At 38.6% G+C, this 14,672-nt stretch overlaps 1 protein-coding gene across 8 annotated transcripts in view; it reads left to right on the top strand.

The window, feature by feature from the left end:
• Window positions 1-14,420, top strand: part of ICE2 (interactor of little elongation complex ELL subunit 2) — a 56,139-nt gene extending 41,719 nt beyond the window's left edge. For 2 of the 8 annotated variants that reach the window (XM_054531119.2, XM_063716035.1), the window contains exons 13-16: window positions 1,188-1,272; window positions 5,435-5,485; window positions 8,724-8,982; window positions 13,659-14,420. In XM_054531119.2, the coding sequence (XP_054387094.1) occupies window positions 1,188-1,272; window positions 5,435-5,485; window positions 8,724-8,982; window positions 13,659-13,787 (524 nt within the window). In that variant the 3' untranslated portion in view covers window positions 13,788-14,420. 8 annotated transcript variants of the gene reach the window in all.
• The last annotated feature ends 252 nt before the right edge of the window (window positions 14,421-14,672 follow it).

Genomic DNA, 14,672 nt, shown 5'->3' with positions numbered 1-14,672 from the left:
GGTGGTGGGCACCTGTAATCCCATCTACTCGGCAGGCTGAGGCAGGAGAATCGCTTGAACTGAGGAGGCAGAAGTTGCAGTGAGCCAAGATCATGCCACTGCACTCCAGCCTGGGCAACAAGAGCGAAACTTTGTCTCAAAAAAAAAGTAAAACTTGGAACTGACTGCTTTGATTTTTTTTTTTTTTAAACTGTGGGAAATCTTATGGTGTGCTTTAATAAATTTTTTTCTTTTTGAGACGGAGTCTTACTCTGTCACCCAGGCTGGAGTGCTGTAGCACCGTATCGGCTCACTGCCACCTCCATCTCCCGGGTTCAAACAATTGTCCTGCCTCAGCCTCCCAAGTAGCTGGGATTATAGGTGCCCACCACCATGCCTGGCTAATTTTTTTATGTTTTTAATAGAGACGAGGTTTCACCATGTTGGCCAGGCTGGTCTTGAACTCCTGAGCTCAGGTGATCTGCCCGCCTCGGCCTCCCAAAGTGCTGGGATTTCAGGCGTGAGCCACTGCACCCAGTCTAATTAAAAAATATTAAGCCAGATTTTCATAATCTTATTTTTACCTTAAGAACCAAGTGTGTCTTAGAAAGCCCCTGTACATTTGATTTTATCTGCTTATTTTGATAATACATACATAATTCCCCTCATAAATGCCATACAAATGTAACTTTCTTTTTTTTTTTTTTTTTTTTTTTTGAGACGGAGTCTGGCTCTGTCACCCAGGCTGGAGTACAGTGGTGCAGTCTTAGCTCACTGCTGCAAGCACCGCCTCCCGGGTTCACGCCATTCTTCTGCCTCAGCCTTCCGAGTAGCTGGGACTACAGGCGCCCGCCACTACGCCCGGCTAATTAAATGTAACTTTAATAGGAATTAGAAACACCAGTATTTTAATAGTTGTTGTTCATAAATTGTAGGCTTTGAAATGATTTCATGTGTGTGGACATGTGTAAACATATATTCAGCAAATATTTTAGAATGAATATAAATGTTTTATAATCTGAATTATGTCATTTTAAAATATAGCTTTACTTAAGACTTAATAAAATGTGTATTTCTCCTTTTAAAATGTAAAATTTCTTCACAGTTATTAAAATTTGTAATCTTTAAGGAGACAGGATAACTTTTTTTTTTTTTTTTTCTAAATACTGCAATTGCTTGTTCTTTCTAAGTTTGATATTTTATTTTAGGGCATATCGATGCATTTACTTCAAAGCTTTTTCTACTGGAAGAAATTACCTCAGAAGAATTAAAAGAAAAGCTTTCAGCACTCAAGTAAGAAAGTTTACTTTGTAGTGAGAATTGAAAAATTTGTTAATGTGATCATTAATTTTTCTTTAAATATTGTTTAAGCTTAAATTATTTTCAAGACTTTTAGTCTTTTTATGTATAGAGGTCTCATTGGACTCAGTTTTGTTTTGTCTTTTATTTTGTTCTTTGTGTTTTTGAGACAGAGTCTCGTTCTGTCACCCAGGCTGGAGTGCAGTGGTGTGATCTCAGCTCACTGCAACCTCTGCCTCCCTGGTTCAAGGGATCCTCCCACCTCAGCCTCCCGAGTAGGGACTACAGGCGTGCACCAGCATGCCCAGCTCATTTTCGTATTTTTTCTGGAGACGGAGTTTCACTATGTTGCCTGGGCTGGTCTCAAACCCCTGGACTCAAGCAATCTGCCTGCCTCAGCCTCCCAAAATGCTGGGATTACAGACATGAACCACCATGCCTGGCCAGCAGTATGTAATGTTTGTTTTGTTTTTGTTTGTTTATTGGTAGATGACGGTTATACATATTTTGGGGTACATGTGTTTTTTTTTTTTTTTTTTTTTGAGACAGAGTTTCGCTCTTTGCCCAGGCTAGAGTGCAGTGGTATGATCTCAGCTCACTGCAGCCTCCGCCTCCTGGGTTCAAGTGATTCTCCTGCCTCAGCCTCCTGAGTAGCTGGGATTACAGGCATGCGCCACCACGCCTGGCTAATTTTGTATTTTTAATAGAGACAGGGTTTCTCCATATTGGTTAAGCTGGTCTCAAACTCCCGACCTCAGGTGATCCGCCTGCCTTGGCCTCCCAAAGTGCTGGGATTACAGGCGTGAGCCACTGCGCCTGGCCCTACATGTGATTTTTGTTTTGTTTTGTTTTTTGAGACGGAGTGTCGCTCTGTCGCCCAGGCTGGAGTGCGGCGGCGCGATCTCGGCTCACTGCAAGTTCTGCCTCCCAGGTTCATGCCATTCTCCTGCCTCGGCCTCCCGAGTAGCTGGGACTACAGGCGCCCGCTACCACACCCAGCTAAGTTTTTGTATTTTTAGTAGAGATGGGGTTTCACTGTGTTAGCCAGGATGGTCTCATCTCCTGACCTCATGATCCACCCACCTCGGCCTCCCAAATGCTGAGATTACAGGTGTGAGCCACCACACCCAGCTCCTACATGTGATATTTTAATACCCATATACAATGTGTAATGACCAAATCAAGATAAATGGAATATCCTTCACCTCAAACATTTATCTTTGTGTTAGGAACATTATAATTCTTCCCTTCTAGCTATTTGGACATATACAGTAAATTATTATGAACTGTAATTTCCCTACTATGGTATTGAATACTAGAAGTTATTCCTCCTGTCTAACCCCTTAACCAGCTTCTCATTTCTCCCATCCATTTCCTTCCCAGCCTCTTGTAACCGCTATTCTGTATCTCCATGAGATCCACTTTTTTAGCTTCTACATATGATTGAGAGCATGCAATATTTGTCTTTCTGTGCCTGGTTTATTTAACATAATGACTTCCAGTTCTATCCACGATGCAAATAACAGAATTTCATTTCTTTTATGGCTGAATATATTCCTGTGTGTGTGTGTGTGTGTGTGTGTGTGTGTGTATAATCACATTTTATTCATTCATCCATTGATGGAGCCCAGACCCAGTTTGTGATCTGTTTATATTATCTCCATCTCCAAATTAAATATAATGCCAGTGGCACCAGCCTTTCTACTTAAGGGAGGCTAGAGCCAAAGTGGCCACTGTGCATGGGAAGCAAACATTTTACTCCATTACAGGAAAGGGAAAGGATAGTACAGTCAAAAACTCTGACAGTCTAACTTCTCAAAGTTTGCCCTTCTACCAAGCATCATTATACACGTGACTGAAATGAATTTATCGTACTCAGAACTCTAAATGTCTAAATGCAAAGCAAAATAACTTATGAATATTATTATCCGATTTTCATCTCACAACTTCCTAGGAAAGGCTGGTGGTAGTATGATCTCCATTTTTTATATGAGGAAATATTAGAGTGGTGTGCCCTAGAGCACACGGCTAAGCTAGTTGCAGCCTTGGTAGTTAATATGTTTGATTCCTACTTAGGATAAGAAATGGTTCTGACTTCTACTAGCCGCATAGTTCCAGCTTTCACAGGCTTGACATAGTTTTTTAAAGGTCCCAGATCCAAATTTGAACTCTCTGCTTTTACTTCAGTATGTCTGCTTCTGTTACAAGGACTGCTTCTCTTGAACAGTAACTTTTTTTTCACATATGTGAATAGAAAAGCTTTTCCATACCCTACTCTCCACCTGCCTCGCTTTTCTCAATGAAAAACATTTTTTTAAAAAAAGAAAGGAGGAGGTCAGGCACAGTGGCTCATGCCTGTAATCCCCGCACTTTGGGAGGCTGTGGCAGGCGGATCACTTGAGGTCAGGAGTTCGAGACCAGCCTGGCCAACGTGGTGAAACCCCATCTCTACTAAAAATACAAAAATTAGTCAGGTGTGGTGGTGGGCACCTGTAATTCCAGCCACTCGGGTGGCTGAGGCAGGAGAATCACTTGAACCCAGGAGGCAAAGGTTGCAGTGAGCCGAGATCGCGCTACTGCACTCCAACCTGCACTCCAACCCGGGCAAAAAGAGCAAGACTCGTCTCAAAAAAATAAAAATAAAGAGAGGGAAGGAGGGAGAGAGAGAGAAAGAAAGAGAAGAAAAGGAAGAAAGGAAGGATGGACAGACGGACTTTAGATCTAGAAGAACTACTAAAGAAATTTTTAAAATACCTGTATTCAGCCAGGCATGTTGGCTCACGCCTGTAATATCAGCACTTTGGGATGCCGAGGCAGGTGGATCACGAGGTCAGGAGATGAGACCATCCTGGCTAACACGGTGAAACCCCATCTCTACTAAAAATACAAAAACTTAGCTGGGCGTGGTGGTGGGCACTGGTAGTCCCAGCTACTCTGGAGGCTGAGGCAGGAGAATGGCATGAACCCAGGAGGCAGAGCTTGCAGTGAGCCAAGATCGTGCCACTGCACTCCAGCCTGGGCAACAGAGCGAGACTCTGTCTCAAAAAAAATAAAAATAAAAAAATACCTGTGTTTTATTTCCCTTTAGCTATCCCGTCCCAAGTGAGTGGCTTCTCTGTCATCACAGGTTTAACGTACCTATCAATTTTTTTGGAAGCTAATTCACCACCATCTCTAAAAGACAAACTCTTCGGCATATTAGCTTTACGAAAGACCTCTTAGCATTTTGTTTGTTGTTGGTTTTGGTTTTGGTTTTTTGAGGCGGATTCTTGGTCTGTTGCCAGACCGGAGTGCAGTAGCACCATCTCAGCTCACTGCAAGCTCCGCCTCCCGGGCTCACGCCGTTCTCCTGCCTGAGACCCCCCAGTAGCTGGGACTACAGGCACCCGCCACCACTCCTGGCTAATTTTTCGTATTTTTAGTAGAGATGGGGTTTCACCGTGTTAGCCAGGATGGTCTCGATCTCCTGACCTCGTGATCTGCCCGCCTCGGCCTCCCAGAGTGCTGGGATTACAGGCGTGAGCCACTGCACCCGACCAGCGTTTTTTTTTTAAAGTATATAATTTGAACATAAAATAGTGATCTCTTTACAACTGCTCTGACTCACAAAAAGCCAAGTACATTATGATAATGAAAGGAAATCATGAAATGGCAAAAATTGGCCCGACGCCATGGCTCATGCCTGTAATCCCAGCACTTTGGGAGGCCGAGGTGGGTGGATCACCTGAGGTCAGGAATTCAAGACCAGCCTGGCTAACATGGTGAAACCCCGTCTCTACTAAAAATACAAAAAAAAAATCAGCCAGGTGTGGTGGCGCATGCCTGTAGTCCCAGCTATTTGAGAGGCTGAGGCAAGAGAATCACTTGAATCCGGGAGGTGGAGGTTGCAGCAAGCAGAGATTGCGCCACTGCACTCACTCCAGCCTGGGCAACAGAGCAGGACTCCGTCTCAAAAAAAAAAAAGGAAATGCCAAAAATTAAGTAAATATCATAATTTAATCCAAATAGAAATAAGTTTCAGTATTTTTTGTATTACATTATCTCATCCACTGTTTATATTGTTGTTATTGAGGGCATTTCTCTGCCTGAGGAGCTATAATTGCTAAAAGTAAGTTTTTTGCAGTTTAATTTTACATGAATTTCTTTTGTTTATTAGGATTTCCAATTTATTTAACATCCTCCAACACATTCTAAAGAAATTAAGTAGGTAAGTATTTTTTAGGCATTTTGCTTTGATACATCTGATTTTCTTAGATGAAAATTCTTAGAAACTTTGAAAATGTACTGTTAGGAATAGAGACAAAATAACCTAGAAATGCAAAAATTATTATGTCAAATGTAAAAATTTATATTGTAAAAATATAAAATAATTTAGTATCTGGCTTTAATGAGCTTGCAATTACATTTTCCCGTAAGTCTATTATTATGTTATTTTTCTATTGCAGATGTAACACATTGCCACTAACTTGGTGACTTAAAACAGATTGATTCTCTTTTTACTTCTGGAGTTCAGAAATCCAAAATCAGTTTCACTGGGTAAAAGTCAAGGTGTCAGCAGGGCTGGTCCTTTCTGGAGACTAAGGAAAGAATCATTTCTTTACCTTTGTCAGTTTCTAGTGACCACCTGTCTTCCTTGACTTGTGGCTCTTTCCTCCATTCTCAGGGCATGTCACTTGGATCTCTGCGTCCACATCACATTGCCTTCTCCCCTTTTGTGGTAATATCTTCCTCTGCCTCCCTTTTATAAGGATCCTGGTGATTACTTTGGGCCTTCTCACATAATTTGGGATAATCCCCTCATCTCAAAATCCTTAATGTAATCACACCTGCAAAACCATTAAATATAATACAGTCACAGGTTCTGGTGATTAGCGTAAGGACATCATGGTGGGGGACCATCATTCAGCCCACCATAGCTACATTATTTTCACTTTCAAGATAAAAATAAAAAAAAAAAAAAAAGAACATAGAGGCCGGGCGCAGTGGCTCACGCCTGTAATCCCAGCACTTTGGGAGGCCGAGGCAGGCGGATCATGAGGTCAAGAGATGGAGACCATCCTGGCCAACATGGTGAAACCCCATCTCTACTAAAAATACAAAAAAATTACGTGGGTTTTGTGGCATGCACCTGTAATCCCAGCTACTCAGGAGGCTGAGGCAGGAGAATCGCTTGAACCCGGGAGGCAGAGATTGCAGAGCCGAGATGTGCCATTGCACTCCAGCCTGGGCAACAGAGTGAGACTTCCTCTCAAAAAAAAAAAAAAAAACAGAATATAGAGCTAAATGAACAGTCATTTAGATCCATGGCAAGTCTTAGGATATGGATTTTTCCCCCTGATGATTTGCCAAACTGTTTTGTTATATGAATGTTTGCATTCCTTCTCTTATGCCCTTACCAAATGTTAAACTTGAATCTGAACTTACAGTCAAAATCTCAAAGCTCTAGTTCTGAAGAATTCTGTTATCCAACTTGATGTCATTTTCCTTATTTGTAAAATGATGGTGTCAAGTGCAATAACTTCCTAGGTACTTTTCAGTTCTGATATTCTGTGATTATGTGACAGGATTTTTATTTTATATATTCTGTTCTTCATGTTATATACAAAGCTTATGCATGAAATTTGCCAGATGTTTTTTGAAATTTTATTATCAATATTTTATTTAGTTTGTGTATTAGCTTTATATTGTGGCTGTAACAAATTACCACAAAATTAATATTATAAAACAACACAAATTTATTATTTTACAGTTCTCAAGTCAGAGGTCTAACAGGGTTCACTGAGTTAAAATCAGGGCATTGGCAAAGCCACATTCCTTTCTGTAGGCTCTGGGAAGGATCTAGTCCTGCCTTTTGTAGCTTCTAGAGGCCACCTGCATCCCTTGGCTTGTAGCTCCCTTCCTCCATCTTCAAAGTTACAAAGCCAAGTTAAGTCGCATCTCCCTCTGAGTCTCTTCTGCCTCCTTCTTCCGTATTTAAGGGCTCTTGTGATTAGTAAAATTTGACCATTTTAAAATCAGTTGATTAGCAACCTTAATTCCATCAGCTACCTTAATTCCCTTTGGCCGTGTAACATATTCATAGGTTCCAGGTTTGGAACATAAACATTTCTAGGAGGCCATTATTCCGCCTACCATAGCTTATATTCATCTATGTACATTAGACATGTACAGCACTTGTAAGATACTCCTCTTTAGAGAATCTCTCATTCTCCATGAATTAAATATTAATACATTCTTCTGTAAATGAAAGCTTTCTCCATTTTTAGTGGAGGTAGTTAAGATATATGATTTTCATTGATTAAAGCTCAATCTTTGAAATGTTATGTATTCCTACTATCAAATAATTATTCATTTCTTTATATGGAAATACAAAAATGATTGGGAAAAAAAATTTCCAGAGGATAAGAGCAATTGTCAACACCGATTTTCAGGTTAAAAATTGATGAAAATATAACTTACTAGGTTTATAGGTAAATCTGTATAGCTAAAGTATGATAAATCTTTATTTTTTCATAATAGATTGTAAAGAACGGATGTTCTCCTTAACATCTTTGATCCAGAGGACTGTGTAATCCCAAGAAAGCACCATATATTTATTCATATCCCTTTAGTTCTTTATGATGATACATTGAATTATTTAAAACTTTCTAAGGAGAAAGGAAAAATGTGGATTTGATGTTCAGCATAGTTGGTTATTGCTACAGTAGAGGATCGTGATTAAGGGTATGGCCTGTGGAGTTCAAATGCCTGGGTTTATATCTAAGCCTATACTCAGAACTTTGGGCAAATTGCTTAGCATCTCTAATTTGTTTATTTATCACCCTAAATTAATATGCCTTGAAGGTTTATTGTGGAAGATCTAATAGAAAATATATTTGAAGCCATAATACAGTAGTTAGCTCATAATAAACATTTAATACCTGCTAGCTGCTATTGTTTCTATTATCCTCATAGCACCTCATGTTGTACTGTGATTGTTCCATTGACTGTTTCTTCCACTTTATTTTAAACTACTCAGTGTAGCAAACATATCACCTTCACTTTTGTATCTAGTCATCTATCTATTATTAGGTACAAAATAGTTGCAGTGTTAATGAAAATGCTGTAGGAATGCTTTTCAGTATAGATACCTATAAATATCTAATCTATGGATTAGAGAATTAGGCACAATGTTTGTTTCCCATTAAATGAAAACTTACAAATTGCTATAAAAGTAAAAAGAATATGATCAACTGTTCTGAACTTTGGAATAAGAATTAAAATTAGTTGCCTAAAAAGCATAAAAATAGTTTTAAAGATTTCTTAAATCTTATTTTGTCATAAAAGTATTTTTAGAGGTGGTGTGATCTCATAATTTTAAATTTTACTGATAGATTATGATTAAGAAAGTGATGTTGAAATTGACACAGTGCGCCAGTGGGTTGAGTTTCATTGTGTGAATTTAGCTTGCAGGAGGGTTCCTACTTGTTATCTCATGCAGCAGAAGATTCTTCACTCCTGATTTATAAGGCCTCTGATGGAAAAGTTACTAGGACAGCATACAATTTGTATAAAACACATTGCGGCCTTCCTGGTGTACCTTCCAGTCTCTCAGTTCCCTGGGTCCCATTAGATCCCAGCCTGTTATTACCATATCATATCCATCATGGAAGAATACCTTGTACTTTTCCACCTAAATCACTGGATACCACAACACAACAAAAGGTAAGATCTTTTTTGAAATTAAAAGTTCATTAGGTTATTATTTGTCTGTTTCACTGACTTTACCATATTTCAACCTGATGTTCTCATTGTCATATTAATCACAGCACCATTCTAAAAGCTATATCCATAGGAAGGATAAAGTTGTATGCCATAGTGAGTCCAGTCTTCGTCATAGTGGAACTTTTTATTTTTGCAAGATTTATAAGTCAGCTAAAGAAAACTCTCTTAGCTTGCACAGTGGGTGTATGGGTAAGGCATCCACGTAGTTAAATCCTTATATTGCTATGAAAAGCAAAGTTGTGGGGTTTTTTGTAATTTTTATTTATATATACTGGGTTTCATTTCATTAAGTATTTTAGGCAATTTGCAGAAGAGTACATGTAATAAAATTATGATATAATTAAACATTGTTAATTAGGATGAGGAAAAAGAAGTAATAGTAGTTTGTGAACAGAGTGCCTAATTAAAAATATAACTAAAGTATTAAGGACTAAATTGTGTCTTTGTAGGTATTATGTAACTCAATATTTACAGAATTACAATTAATATTACTCTCTTTATAGAATCCTTGCCAAAAGTAACAGTTGAATGATATTATCTGAAGCTTATAAACCCATAGCTAGAGTTATTCTCTGCTATGTCACTCATTCTGTATATTGTGTAGGAAATTCCAATTTGAGTTTAGTTGTTAGAAAAGTTTTGCACTCGGCTGGGTGCGGTGGCTCACACCTATAATCCCAGGACTTTGGGAGGCCAAGGCGGGTGGATCATTTGAGGTCAGCAGTTTGAGACCAGCCTGACCAACATGGTGAAACCCCATCTCTACCAAAAATTAGCTGGGCATCATGGTGCACACCTGTAATCAATTCCAGCTACTGGAGAGGCTGAGGCAGGAGAATTGCTTGAACCTGGGAGGCACAGGTTGCAGTGACCCAAGATCACTCTACTGCACTCCAGCCTGGGGGACAAAACGAGACTCTGTCTCAAAAAAAGAAAAGGAAAGAGAAAAGTTTTGCTCTCTACAAATGATTCTGAATGTGTTCAGGACGCAATCCAGTATATTTTCCTTACTTACTGCCAAAAGTCTTTGAGTCAGAATTATTGTCTGAGTCATTATCTTCTCATTATGGTTGCCCCAGAGCATCTATCTCTTGTGTATTCTTCCTTTTCACTGTCTGTATTATACTGAATTAATCTGTAAATGTCCTCAAATCCTTATGAGAAACAGCTGGAATGCAAATACTGAGGATTTTTAAATAATTTAAAGTAAACAGAGTTGTTTGTTTATGTCTTTCAGTTCTCCACCCTAAGTTACTGTTTGGGAGTATCCTTTTAGAAATGAGAACTCCTTGTGCATTCCTACTTAGCTTTGGCCAAGAAAATATAAATGTTAAGTTGGGACAAGTGAAAGAATGGAGAAAGTTACTTGTTAGCATTGTAAGCTATTTTATCTTCAGTTTTGGTTGTCTGTTTCCAGTTTACTAGAAGTAGTGACTTTTATAACCTAAGGAAAAATTTTCTTAAGTAACTTAAAAATAATTGAAGAACTATTTTCGAAGGATCTGTGTTTTTCTAGGAGAATGATTTCCTTTTAATTTAGAAACACTGATTATAGTCTCTCATCTATAACATATAATTCTGTGTGGGGGTGGTTTATTCTTTTTAGTGAAAATGAACAGTTTAATACCTTGGAATTGAACAACTTTAAGTGAAAGGAAAAATGTATTATGTGTGTGCAAGGTGTTTCTAAAAAAATGAGTAATATACTTTCCTTATTGATATAGATTGGCACTAAAATAGTGTTGAATGCTTTATGCTTTGGAAATACTTTAATGATTTGATTTTTTTAAAAAATAATGTCTAAAATGTGCTTTAGTACAATAACACAATTTGTAGTCATGTATCACTTAACGACAGGAATACATTCTGAGAAATGCAGCACTAGGCAATTTTGTCTTTGTTTAAATATCATAAGCTTACTTACACAAACCTAGAGGGTGTAGTCTACTACACACTGAGGCCGTATGGTATAGCCTATTGCTGTTAGGTAGTCTACAGACCTGTACACCATGTTGCTGTACTGAATACTGTATGCAGTTGTAATACGCTGGTATTTGGATATCTAAACGTAGACAAGGTAATACATTGCACTGTTATGTTGTAACAGCTGCGACATCACTGGATGATAGAAACTTTTCAGCTCCATTATTATCTTTTGGGACCACTGTTGTATATGTAGTTCATTTTGACCAAAATGTGGCTGTATTTGGAAAAGGAGAAATTCCATATGTTCACAATTTGGCCACATAATTACAACAGTTCAATTACATGTGTATCATGGAGTGTGCTTCATGCATTCAGTCCAGGAACAAATACTTAACAAGATTATCCAGGCGCAGGTTGTTGTAGAGCCCAGCATTAGGTACAGTGGACAATTAGATAACTAATAGTTGGTTTGATATATTTTTGAAAGCCAGTGGAAAGTTTTTGGTGATCTACTCACCTCCCCATAATCTAGCCCTGTATTTGATAGGAATTACCCCATCTTCTTCCCTACCTCCTAGCTAGGCCATGGGAATGGGCCTTCTAGCACCAACCAATCTAAGTGCAAATATGGATTCTAGTTTTAGCAGCAATGGTAAGATGACAGCTTTCAGGAAACCAGGGAAATAAGACCTATATGAAATAAATCATCTGCATATTTTCATGGTGTAAAAATTTGTTCAAACGTTTTTGCCTCTAATGTGATCCCATAGTCACAAGTCCGCTTGAACTCTGATCTCATCCTTGTATAATGCCTTTGGTACTAACCCTGAGAGATATGCCAGTAGAGCCTGCATCTGCCTCCCTACTGCATCAAGTAGAGATTGTATTTAAGGGTCCCATTTGCTTCCTGGGCTACTTTTGACTTCTGCTTCCAGTCTTCTTGCAACAGCTTCACACTTATCCCTTTTTTCTTTCTACATCTTCTGTAATAAACATTTATTTTACACATTCAGGCACATACAATCTTGCAGTGGAGGTTTTCAAAATGCTTGCTTTTCTCAAAGATTTTAACAGATAGAATTAGTGTGATCAGTATACCTTTATAGGAAATACCAGCTGAATGAGGAGTGGTATAGATCATCCAAAAGTCACAGCACTTTTCTAATCAGTATATTACAAAAGTTCATCAGATTCACACAGACAAATCTGTACTCAATTTGTCCTTTCTGGTCATGTAAATGTAAATCAAAAAAAATGCTTTGTAAAAGGACCGTAGATATTAAATAAAGGAAGCCAGAGTCTGAGCCTTTTCAGTGATTCTGTAACCCCTTGAGCAAATGCCAATAGTATTACTGTTGGGCTAGCATTATGAGAGAGAGTGCTTGGAGTTACACTATCAGCCTTCAGTCCCAGGCCTGAAATTCACTGGACGGGATATGAAGAAATAGAAGAGAACAAGGTGGCCAGGGAAAATAAAGGCAGATATGGGCAGGTTCTGTGGAAATAGTTTCAGGCTATACAGCTTTGGTCCTTCTCTGTGAGATTGGCCTTCTCCATTACTCTTTTTATAGATCACATCTTTAACATGACTACATAGCAAGGGATTGTGTCTTAAGAATAGACCACCTTGGCTGGGCGCGGTGGCTCATGCCCATAATCCTAGCACTTTGGGAGGCTGAGGCGGGCATATCACTTGAGGTCAGGAATTCCAGACCAGCCTAAACATAGTGAAACCCCATCTCTACTAAGAACACAAAAGTTAGCCAGGAGTGGTGACACACACCTGTAATCCCAGCTGCTCGGGAGTCTGAGTCAGGAGAATCGCTTGAACCCAGGAGGTGGAGGTTGCAGTGAGCAGAGATCACGCCAACTGTCCTCCAGCCTGGGTGACAGAGCGAGACTCTGTCTCAAAAGAAAAAAAAAATATACCACCTCTCTTTGACTGTGTGAGCTAGAAAGTGAGGGTAAGGAAGGGTAGACTTGAAGGTAGAACCACAGCAAAGTTCCTTCCCCCACTCTAATCCCCCTCTTCCCCTTTGCCCATTCTCTGTATTCCCCCTTCCAGTTTTTCTTCCCCTTTTCTTATTTCTTTCTTGCTCTCCTCTTTCAGCCCTTCAGGATTTCCCTGCTACTTGGGTTGTTGTCTTGAAACTTCCTTACACTTTTACTCTTTTTTTTTTTTACTTCCCTCTTTCTTAATCTTCATCTCTTTCCTCATTTTCTTCACTTATCTTCCCAAAATTACATGTTTGTCAATGTAATTTCTTCTCCCTGTTTACCACCTCTGACCTTGTATTTCCTTTCCCTCCCTCCCTATTACTCACTTCTTCCTTTTTCTTGTCCTTCAGTTTAATTATTTCAAACACATCACACATAAGGCCTGTCATTCCCTTGATTTCTAATTTATCTTTTCAACCTCTAATAAATTTAACACAGAGAATAGTTTCCCCATTCACTTTTCTCCCCATCTACTCAGATCTATCAACTTCTCTGATGGTTATTTGAAAGTTTAGTACTTAAAAATGTGTCAGATTAAAACTTGTTTAGAAACAGCCAGCTAGCTGGAGATGAAAAATATACAAGAGCTCATTTGCAAGGTGGTTAATACATGTATAAATACTACAGAGTTGACTGTATATAAGTATGTTGTAGATACATTAAGCTATTCTGTTCTCTGCTTCATCTCTTAGATTGGTGGAACAAGAATGCCTGCACGCAGCCACAGGAATCCAGTTTCCATGGAAACCAAAAGCAGTTGCTTGCCTGCTCAGCAAGTTGAAACTGAAGGAGTAGTTCCACATAAAAGAAAAATAACTTGAGGACTGTACCATGGAAAATTAAATTTAAAAAAACAGTTATAACAATGTTTAATTTAGATAAGTTTGAGAGGAAATAATCAGTAGGCAAGAGGAACATTTTTCCTGTAGTAGCTAGAGTGCCTTGAAAAAATGTGTTGGCTATGTGAAGGAATATTTCAACTAAAATGGAATGGTATGCTTTTCACCCTTAAAGTTTGAGGAGGATCTTGATATGTTTTAACATTATCATGGCAGGGAAATATATAAAGAAGAAAAATATTTTTACATTAAACCTTTTCTAAAAATTGTAAATAGAAAAATAATTTGGTTTTTTATCAAGAACAACACTTATCATTATGTATTGTGTTAGTTATATTGCCAGTCTGTTGAGACTGACTCAAAAAGTTAAATGTTGCCACTGCTGAAGATGATTATGAGCATTGCAAACCTTGTTTCTGACCCCTTTTGACAGTTTTTATATACTCCTTTAAAATGATGAATGTTACAGGTTAATAAAGTTAATACCTTTAAAAACTTGGTGAAATTCCATTACAGAGGCCAAAAATAAAAACTCCCTGCCTCTGAAAAGTCAGATTACTGTCTTGTTTGGCAACCATGAGTTTGTTTAATAAAAGGAAAAAGTTGGTGGTATAACATGTTTGATGACAGATCCATCTATCTCTAGATTCAAGCTGAGTGTTGAAATACACAGCTGAAAGCAAAGAGATAGGTATGTTTTCCAGAAAAAAGTCAGTGTCATTGTTCCAAATGACAAGGTTAATGAGGTAAAGCATAAGCTTTTTTTTTTTTTTTTTTTTTAAGACGGAGTCTCGCTCTGTTGCCCAGGCTGGAGTGCAGTGGCATAATCACCACATGCAGTGGTGGTGCTCACCACATACAGCAGTG

This window comes from Pongo abelii, chromosome 16 (assembly GCF_028885655.2).
Source record: "Pongo abelii isolate AG06213 chromosome 16, NHGRI_mPonAbe1-v2.0_pri, whole genome shotgun sequence".
NCBI classification, from domain to species: Eukaryota; Metazoa; Chordata; class Mammalia; order Primates; family Hominidae; genus Pongo; species Pongo abelii.
Note: the sequence above shows the minus strand (reverse complement) of the source record. Positions and strands in the feature narration are given on the sequence as shown.